Raw genomic sequence first — 11,053 nt, 5'->3', positions numbered from 1 at the left:
AAAGATGACATTCTCACCTAGTTAATCATGCAACAGGAAGGATTTCATCATGCAGTATTTTGAAAGAAGAACCTAGGAAATCTCATTTTGCTAAAAGGCTATGACAGTATTCCTTGTCTTTTGATGTTTGTACATAAGAATTTACTTGCTATAAAGGTTTACTTCTTAAAGTTCCTATTAAAATTTCTAAAAAACAATTGAAGGGTCCATTGGACCCAGACAGTAAAAGGCAGTTCGTTTTCCTGTTTATTCAGACTTAAGCATTATACTATTACCAGGTAAGTAAACTGTGCTTCAGAGATAGCTCAAGAAGGGGCAGTGTCAAATACTGTACAATATCAAAATCAAACTTTAAAAATATACATATTTATAGAAACAAGGTTCAGGAATCTTTTTAAAAACCTGACAAAATTCAGTCTTTTGTATTTTTCTCTGGCTCGCCTCATTTCACCTCCAACCTTAGCTTCATGATCATTCGGGCTTTCTTCACTCCTCTGCTTCAAGTTAACCCCTCCACATGTGATCTTGGTCTTCACTCTTTAGGGAATTTTTGCCCACAAATAAATGCAATGTGCCTTATGTTGGAGACAAAATAACCAACTATTCCCAACCTTATGATCTCAATCTACTTAATCTCTCTTAGCCAGTAACAACTTTCTAGAAAAGGGGCAACAACTCACTACATGAACATACTTGCCATCTCTTTCATGATCCAACCCACTGAATTTAAGCTTCTATATCCTCTCCTCCTTTGCTCTAACGATATCTCCTCTAAGGTTATCAATGGCCTAGTTGCAAATCTAATGGCAATAATATTTTTTAAAACTATAAAGAAAGGTTACAGTCAAACATTATCATAGGTTCTAACTCTACAGAATTCTAAATATTACTTATGAAACTATTACATAAGAAATCATTAAAAAAAACCATAGGAAATATAATCTCCAATAATTATAAACACTTAAAATATATTTAGGGCTTATTATATGTCAAATACTGTTCTAACTGCCTCACACATAACGAATCATTTGATCCTCACAATAACCCTGAGGCAAGTATTATTATCCCTGTTTTATACACAAGGAACCAAGCATTGAGAGGTTGTTTATCCAAGGTCATGTAGTAGCAGAGCCAAGATTTGAATTCAGTTTAGTTCTAGAGCCTATACTTAATCTCTGTATTATAAAACTTTCTCTGGTTAAGAGAACTACAAAAAACAAGCATTATAAAAAGATAAGGCACAATTTTATTACTTTTAACGTTTTTTCACCACAATGAAAATAACTAAACACACAGCTTTACAAAAATAAATTTTTATTAAAAGCAGTAGAGTCTGAGCAGGAAGACAGTACAAAGAATGTAAACAATGTAAACATCACTACATTCAGCTCAGCCTGATTGAATGCTGAAAGACAACTCTAAATGCTCTACGTGCCCTTACTAGCAAGATACATTAATTCTATTTTACACAGACAACAAACACACTCTAATTTTGATTAGGCAAAAGTATTTTATCGAAGTCGATCCCAGCGCCAAATACTGGCATCATCACAAACAGCTATAAGAATGCTGCTATCCCTGCTAAAACTGGTTTGTCGAATAGCAGCACCACATTTATGATGAGTCAGTGTTGTACATCTAGGGAAAAAAACATGACAACAGGTTAAAGACCACACATAACGTTGTCAGTGTCTACCCTAAAACAGTGGATTAGAAAATAAGCAGATGTTCCAACTCATACGAAAAGCATTTAAAACCAGAATATACTTCACTAAGAGTCAGTCTCAAATTTTATAAAATTTGGATATATTTTAAGTTCAACAACCACTATATAATTTGTATAAAAACGAGAAATAACTTGTCACCAAGGTACTTAGGAAAAACAAAAATTATTGGAATAAAAATTAACTTCAACTCTGAAAACAGTAAATGTTAAAAATGACTTAAGGATGGCACTGCAAATATAAATGATCTTTTCTACACTGGCATACAACTGTGGAGAAAAAGCCTGAAATTTTGAACAGAAATTTCTAAATACTTACTTGGCTTTATGAGGATCTTCTACTTCTAAATCCCAAACATAAAGTTTGCCAACTTGATTGCCCAATGCAAGCATCTGTATAAACATATTTTTAAAAACATCAAATTAATAAAATTACCAGGTTCTAAAGCACTGGAGGAATCCTCAGACAGCTTTCTTGTTTCAGAAAAAGCTCAGTTCCAGCCTCTGTGCTCTTGACTATTTCTTTGGGTCTTATACTCCTGATTTGTAAATATAAATAAGACCAATTAATACATCACAAGTGTCTTGAGCAAGTAAGAAGGCATTTTGCAAATTTATGAAGGGCCTTACAAATTTACATTGTTAGCGTGGTACTTACTTTTTCTTCTGCCTTCAAGAAATACAGCAAAAGCTGTGGAAAGCTCTTCCAAAGTTTTCTTACAGAAATAAATACCCAAGTAATTTGTTACCACAAAATCCTAACAATATATTTCTTTAAATTTTTAGGTAACTAATATTTTGTCTGTCTTCTATCCTGATTTTTCTCTAGGGAACAGTTACATACGTAGATTGACAATCTAATTACTAAAACATTAAGTCTTAGTAATGTTATGGTAATGTTTATGTTATGGAACATAAATACCTAATTTCCACCATTGATACCTAACTGCCAATTTAATTTAAAGTAAGCACTGCAGATCATATGCAGAGCCACAAAAGCAGAATGAATAACACCAAAGTATTTCATGAATAACATCAAAGGGCAAAGTAATCAATACAAAACATCAGGGTAGATTTGTAGAGGAAAAAGAACATGGACACAACAGAAAAAGCTAGAATTACAATGGTCTTTCACAAGTCAGATCATTTCAAAATGTAAAAGTACGTTGATACCTTTTGCCAGAAATCCATAGAAAACCTCATGTACCAAATGTCACACTGGCTGTAATCAAATCGCCCAAGAATAGTCACATTAGACTCACTGGGTTTAATTTTATCTATATCATCTTCCATCTTGCCAGGTTTCCAGCACACAATGGCATTTTCACAAGACTAAAACAGAGAGAGAAATGAGAAAAAGAAATGTTAATGTGGAACTGAATCATACAAAGTAAAAACAAGGCTTTTCTATTGTTTTGGAATTCACAGCTCTTAGAACCTGGTTAATCCATCTATCAAGTACAGTGATGTACATTCATTTATATTTACACTCAATGCCATACTTAAGGACAAGAAATCCGATTATCAATAGAATTCGATAATACAAAAGAATCACATTTTCTGAAATATTCATTTTGGAAGTCAACATTTCTCTTCCAAGTTAAACCAAGTTCAGCTCTAGATACTCTGACACCCAGAGACTTGAAGTGTTTTATAGCAAAGGTATAATTACAAACATACAGAATTAGAATACATGGCTTTTCATAATCCGGCATTAATCTGGCTCTTGCTTACTTCACTAGTTTGCAGTTTCCTAGTTCAATTCTAATCACAGGTGGTTTTCTTTACCTGATTAACTATTATTCCTTCATCCAGTATCTGTGCCACACAGTAGGTACTCAACAGGTATCTTAGGAAATTTGATGAACTCATATAAATGGCCTTAGAACTCAGGTTATAAATAGGGCAATTGAAGGCAAGTAAAGCAGTTGTTTAACATCAAGACACTGATATGGGGACAGGATTGAAATAGGCTTCAAACTTATACTTTTCCTCTCCTATAAAATCAAATTTGTATGCACACATCTAAGCAGTAAGTGGTAAAGAATACAATGAGAAAAAATTACAAAACTGTGGGCACTATTCATATTACTATCTAGGTCAGTAGTTTGCCCACTAAGGGACATTTGGCAATATGTCTGTGCTCTAATGGGTAGAGGCCAGAGATGCTAGTAAACATCTTATAAGGCACAGGAAACCCCCTTCAAAAAATGAATTATCTGGCCTAAACTAAATAGCACCAGGATTCAGAAATCCTCGTGTAAGTGAACAGTGCCCCTAGAGTTTTACTGGACAGCCTACATAATATAGTCACAGGTGGCAGCCCTGTGGGGTTCACAGGCATTTAAATAATTTAATAGTATGGCCATTTGAAGATTAGGGAGGAAACAACACATTCTTTTTTCTTCTCTACCTTTTTTATTTAGACTTTTTAAATCCTAGCATTATATGACATCTGTTCAAGTTTTTAACTGTAAAGGACCTTAGAAATCACCTAGTGTGATGACTCTTGGCTAAATGCAAAATTGGATCAATAGTCTGTGGAGTTTTCTCGAAAGATTCATCTCAGCCCCTACTGATTCAGTCTCTAAGAGAAAGGCCAAAGCAGAAGAACTGTAAAAAAGCTCTTCAAGGCCGGGCGCGGTGGCTCAAGCCTGTAATCCCAGCACTTTGGGAGGCCGAGACGGGTGGATCACGAGGTCAGGAGATCGCAACCATCCTGGCTAACACCATGAAACCCCGTCTCTACTAAAAAACACAAAAAACTAGCCGGGCGTGGTGGCGGGCGCCTGTAGTCCCAGCTACTCGGGAGGCTGAGGCAGGAGAATGGCGTAAACCCGGGAGGCGGAGCTTGCAGTGAGCTGAGATCCGGCCACTGCACTCCAGCCTGGGCGACAGAGCGAGACTCCGTCTCAAAAAAAAAAAAAAAAAAAAAAAGAAAGCTCTTCAAGTGCTTCTTACTAACTGCACCGGTAAAGAATTTTTAAGTACTGGAGTCCCTAGATGGAAAAACTAAAGCAAAGTGAGGTAAAAAGATGTTGCCAGAGCTAATGGATGGCTGCATTTCAAAATCATCTACTAAGAGCTTTTTAGAACTACCAATTCCCAGGGCCTTGTGCCAGATTTAGAATTTCTGAAGGTGAGGTCTAGGAAATCTATTTTTCTAACATTCTCCTAGTGATTCTGATGCAGAGTCAGATTTGAGACCACCAATATATTTCAGTTCAGCCTACCACCTAAAATTCAGAAATCCTTTCCAGAGATCTAAGTTCTAAGAGCAGAAATTTTAAAAACCTAATGGCTTTTTACTTCTGCTGCTGGAACAATGGAGCAGACGTATTTTTTCCTATCCGTCCGCTTAAAAATCTGAGTATCATACATAAAGCAAACATAAGACTTGAAAAGGTAGAGAAAAGGCCAACAAGTTAGAAACCTTGGAACATAACGATAACTGTTGAGTTTCTTGGGTTTTCTTTTGCCTTATGTATACCAGACTGGATGTGAGAGAAGGCAGCAACTCAGAAATGCTAATGAGTAAAGACAACAAAAACAACAACAACAAAAGCCTGCTCTTTCTAGCCAAGGAACCAAAAAAAGTAGCAGCCTAACAAGACAAAAATTTCAGATGACAATGCTCTACTCCAGCCAAACATCCTAGGAAAATCTGTGGACCCATCTCCACCTGAACCAGCAAAAGCCCAGTGAAAAACCCATGCTCAGGTTGTAACTAAGCACCCCAAGTGCCTATCCCATGACTCTCCCCATACCTCTTATAGCAATGGGGTGATCCTCCTCCTCTCAGACTAGGGTGGTATCAGAGGAGGCCTAATCGAGTTAGGACATTCATAGCCACTCACTGGTAAAGCCACCAACTACCCACAGTGTCAATAGAGACCACTAGGGGGGCAGTAATTAGGCATCCTGGCCCTTCCCAGCTAGAGTGGTATCAGCTGAGGCGTACGAAGAGCCTTAACTCCCACCCCCACTGAGCAGTAATGAAGCACCAACACCAAGTCAACTGAGTGAGGAACCTGGACTTCCACCCCAACCTGTCACAACACAATGCGCCTCCCTTCCCCAGATGAAAAGGTATCAGAGAAAGCCTGCTGTAAGAGAAGATCTAAATAAGGTCCAGAGTATCGTAATACCCAAAATACCCAGGTTTCAATCAAAAATCACTCTTCATACCAAGAATCATAAAAATCAACTTTAGAAAGACAAAAATCAGCTTTAAAAAGATAATCAACAGATGTCAACACTGAGATAACACGGATGTCAGATCTGACATAGATTTAAGGCAGGAATATAAAAATGCTTCAATGAACACAAACATACTTAGAATGAACTAGAAGTTTTATAACTAAAATATACTATTATAACTCAAATAAAAAACTCAACTGATGGGTTCAATACCAAAAGAGGAGAGGGTCAAGAGTCAGTAAATTTAAAGACAGCACAATAGAAATTACCCAATCTAAACAAAAAGAAAAAAGACAGTCCTAGGGACCAAACAAACGATCTAACATTCATATAATCAGAGTCCCAAAATGAGGGAAGACAGCAGGGCTGAAAAACAATTTGAGTAATGGCTGAAAAGTTTCCAAACCTGGGACAAAACCTCAGTCTACTACAGGTTCAAGAATGTCAGTGAACCCCAAACAAGACAAACCCAGAGAAATCCACATCAAGTCATATCATACTCAAACCTCAAACTAAATACACTCCCGCTCAATCTGAAAACTAAAGGCAAAGAAAACAATCCTGAAAGCATTAAGACAGAAAGAACTTCTTACCTACAGGGGACAAACAATTCCAGCGACAGCAGATTTCTCATCAGAAACTATGGAGGCCAAAGAGGGAGCAAAAACATTTGTCAAGTGTTGAAAGAAAATAACTGTGAAGCCAGAATCCTATATTCAGTGAATATATCCCTCAGAAATAAAGAAGAAATGAGGCCATGCTAGATAAAGAAAAACTAGGAGAATCTGTTAACAGCAGACCTGCTCTAAAAGAATGGTTAAAGAAAGTTTTCGAAACAAAAAATTAAGAAGATTTGAATTTATCAGTAAGGAAGAACAACAGAAAATGCAAAATGAGTCAATACAATACTCTCCTTTTCCTTTTGGATTTTCTAAATTGTGTTTGATGGTTGAAGAACAAAAAAACGGATATGGTTCTCAAATATAAATAAATGTTTATTTATTTATTAAAAGTGATGTAAAGGGAAGGAAGCATTCTAAATTTCACTTAAATGGCTTGTGCCTATAATCCCAGTGCTTTGGGAGGCCAACGCAGGGGAATCACTTGAGGCCAGGAGTTTAAGACCAGCCTGAGAAACATAGCAAGATCCCCACCTCTATAAAAATTAAAGAAGTTAGCTGAGTGTGGTGGTGCACGCCCATAGTCCTAGCTACTCGGGAGGCTGAAGCAGGAGGATTGCTTGAGGCCAGGAGTTTCAGGCTTCAGAGAGCTAAGACTGTGCCACTGCACTCCAGCCTGGGTGACTGAGCAAGATCTTATTTCTGAAGAAAAAAAAAAAATTGTAAAATGCTGATAATACAGCAGACAAATGAGTTCCTATAGATAAATAAAAATGGAATTCTAAAAACCATTCGCGTAACCCAGAAAGTTAGGGGGGAAAAACTCAGAGAGAAATGAAAAAGACAAAAAGAAAAATGGCAGACTTAAAATAATAACTGATATTAAGGCTTAAATATAAATGGTCTAAATACACCAATTAAAAGACATAGGCAGAATAGATTTTAAAAATATATGATCCAACTATATCATCTACAAGAAACTTACTCAATTATAAGATACATAGATTAAAAGTAAAAGTTTGAAAAAAGATGATGTAATGAAGAAAGAGTCAATTCCAAAGACACAGCAATACTAAATGTAGACTGTACCAACAACAGAACTGCAAAACATGACAGTACTGAAAGGAGAAAGAGAAAAATCCACATTGTAACTGAAGATTTCAACACCTGTCTCTCAATGGTTGATAAAACAGTAGACAGAGAACAAACAAGGATATAGAAGAATTCAACATCATCAACCAATAGTATCTAATAAACACTTATACAACATTCCACCCAACAGAACACATACTCTTTTCAAGCTCCCATCAAATATATCTAAAATAGAGCCATAAAACAAATTCTCAAAAACTCAACAACCTAGGCTACCATCTTAAGAAACTGATAAAAGTTGAGCAACATAAACCAACAGCAAACAAAAAGGAAGATATAAATAACATTTACAACAGAAAACAAACAGTAAAAAGCTAGTTCTTTGAAAAGATCAATACAATTCACAAACTTCTAGCAAGACTGACCCAAAAAAAGGCCTACACTGCCAATTTCAAAAATGAAACTGGCAATTTCAAAAATGAGACCAGCCCTGGCAACACAGCAAGACTTCATCTCTACAAAAATTTTTTTTTAAATTAGCCAGGCATGGTGGCCCACACCTATAGTCTCAGCTACTCAGGAGGCAGAGGTGAGCGGATTGCTTGGGAGGTCGAGGCTGCAGTGAGCACCACAGCCAGTTGCACCACAGCCACAGTAAGACCCTGTGTCAAAAAAAGAGAAAGAAACGGGCTATCACTACAGACCTAGCAGATGTTGAAAGGATAATAAGGGAATATTACAAACAACTCTGTATACACAGATTTTACCTTAGATGGAATGTACCGATTCCTCAAACAGCACAAACTACTATAGCTCATCCAGTATGACCCGAAATGAAGTAGTTAATTTGAACAGCCCTATAACCATTAAGTTAATGGACTTCATTAAAAAGTAACACTAGCAGGTGAGTGACTCACGCCTGTAATCCAAGCTACTCAGGAGGCTGAGGCACGAGAATCACTTGAACCCAGGAGGTGGGGGGTTGCAGTGAGCTGAGATTGCACCACTGCAATCCAGGATGCACAAAAGAGCAAGACTCTGTCTCAAAAAAAACAAAGTCACACTAATTTTGCACAATCTCTTCCGGAAAATGGGAAACAGGTCATTTGCCAATTCGTTTTATAAAGTCAGTATTACTAACACCAAAACCGAAAAAAACACTACCAAAAAAAAAGTTCAGACCGGTATCACACCTCATGAAGACAGACACAAAAGTCCTTAACAAGATACTAGCAAACAGAACTCAGCAATACAAAAAATTACACAGGATGATCAAGTAGGAATGTATTCCAGGGTTCCAAGGCTGGATCAATATTCAAAAAACCAATCAATATAATCGACTATATTAACAGGCAACAGCAGATAAACCACATGATCATATAAAGTGATGAAGAAAACACATCTGACAAAATACCAGTCATGAAAAAGCGCTCAAAAATTTAGGAACAGGAAACAGTTCTCAGCTTTCCAACTTGATAGAGAATACCTACAAAACAAAACAACAACAAAAAACCCTAATATGCTTAATTGTGAAAGACTGAATGACAAGTCAAGAATATCTGTTCCTAACAATGCTATTCAACACAGGACTGAAAGTTTACCAGTGCAATAAGGCAAAAAAAGAAAAGGCATATAGATCACAAAGGAAGAAATAAAACTGTCCTTATTTGCAGATCACATGATAGTCTACAGAGAAAATCACAAAACATACCTTGAATACGTAGTCTAGCTAGGGCACAAGATTCAAGATCAATATGCAAAAATCAATTATATTTCTATATATTAGTTATGAACACATAAAAATGGAAAATAATATACGATTCATAATTGCTTAAAAAATACTTAAGTATAAATCTAATAGAGCAAAAACAGGACTCATATGCTAAAAACTATAAAATGCTGATGACAAAAGTCAAAGAAGATGTAAATAAATGAAGAGACATACCACAGTCATGGATTAGAAGACTCAGCACAGTATTAGTTCTCCTCAAAATTATATATACAGGTTTAATACAATTCCACTCAAAAACTCCTTCTCCTCAAAAAAACTCCCGGCAAGATTTTTATAAATGTAGAAAACATTTTTCTAAAATGTACACACAGAAAGGCAAAGGAATTAGGATAGCTCAAAACAATTATGAAAAAAAATAAAGATGGGAGAAATCTATTAGATTCCAAGAAAAATTATAGAGCTACAATAATGAGGACTGTGTATGTAGTACTGGTGGAGGGGCAAATATACAGATCAATGAAACAGAACAGGAAAATCAGAAACAGCCCCACCCAAGTACAGCCAAACAATTTCTGAGAGAGGTGCGAAAGCAATTCAATGGCGGAAGAATAGTCTTTCAACAAATGCTGATGGAACAATTGAGTATCTATAGGGGAAAAAGGAACTTCAACCTAAATCTCACACCTTCATAAGGAAATCAACTCAAAATGGATTACATATTCAATGTAAAACTAGCAGTATAAAGCTTTTACAAGAGAACACAGGAGAAAATCTTTAAGGTTTATGGCTTGGTAAGGAGTTCTTACGCACAACATCAAAAGCATAATCCATAAAATAATTTTAAAAAATCAATATACTGGATTTAATAAAAATTAAAAACATTTGCTCTGTGAAAGACCCTATTAAAGAGGATGAAAAGACAAGCCACAGACTGAAAGAAAATAGTTGCAAACTATGTATCTGATACAGGATTCATATTAGAATATATTCAAATTCTCAAAACTCAACAGTAAAAAAAAAAAAAAAAAAAAAACACAACAACAAAAAACCAATCCAATTAGAAAATGAGCAAAAGATATGAAGAGACATCACCAAAAAGGATATACGAATGGTAAATAAGCACATGAAAAAGATGTTCAACATCACTAGCCATCAGGGAAATGCAAATTAAGACCACGATGAGATATCACTACACACCTATCAGAACAGCTAAAATAAAAAATAATGACAATACCAAATGCTGGCGAAGATTCGGAGACACTGGATCTCTCATACATTGCTGGTGGGAATGTAAAATGGCACGGCCACTCTGGAAAATAGTTTGGCAGTTTCTTAAAAAACTAAACAAACTTAACCATGACCCAGCAATTGCCCTCCTAGGCATTTACCCAGAGAAATGAAAACTTAAGTCCACACAAAAACCTGGACACAACTGTTGATTAGCAGCTTTATTTGCAATAGCCCAAAACTGGAAACGACCAAAACCTCCTACCATAGATAGTTAAATAAACTATGATAATCCATACCATGGGATACTACTCAGCAATAAAAATGGCGAACTACTGATACAGGCAACAACTTGGATGGATCTCAAAGGTCTGAGTGGAAAAAAACAATCTTAAAAGGTCCCAAACTGTACCATTCTTGAAATGACAAAATTCACGTGATAAAATGACATAAAACTAT

The 11,053-nt window shown here is 36.1% G+C and overlaps 1 protein-coding gene across 3 annotated transcripts in view; it reads right to left on the bottom strand.

Annotated features, from left to right (window-relative positions):
- Positions 1-1,297: 1,297 nt before the first annotated feature.
- EED (embryonic ectoderm development) overlaps positions 1,298-11,053 on the bottom strand; it is a 35,912-nt gene continuing 26,156 nt past the window's right edge. Inside the window, exons 10-13 of one of the 3 annotated variants that reach the window (XM_033204831.1) lie at positions 10,602-10,676; positions 2,897-3,055; positions 2,043-2,116; positions 1,298-1,638 (exon numbers count right to left, since the gene is read on the bottom strand). In XM_033204831.1, the coding sequence (XP_033060722.1) occupies positions 1,512-1,638; positions 2,043-2,116; positions 2,897-3,055; positions 10,602-10,676 (435 nt within the window). In that variant the 3' untranslated portion in view covers positions 1,298-1,511. The other 2 variants (XM_033204832.1, XM_033204833.1) reach the window with 2 other exon arrangements.

This window comes from Trachypithecus francoisi, unplaced genomic scaffold, assembly GCF_009764315.1.
Source record: "Trachypithecus francoisi isolate TF-2019V2 unplaced genomic scaffold, Tfra_2.0 Lachesis_group8, whole genome shotgun sequence".
Lineage (NCBI taxonomy): Eukaryota > Metazoa > Chordata > Mammalia > Primates > Cercopithecidae > Trachypithecus > Trachypithecus francoisi.
This window is presented reverse-complemented; position numbering and strand designations above follow the sequence as displayed.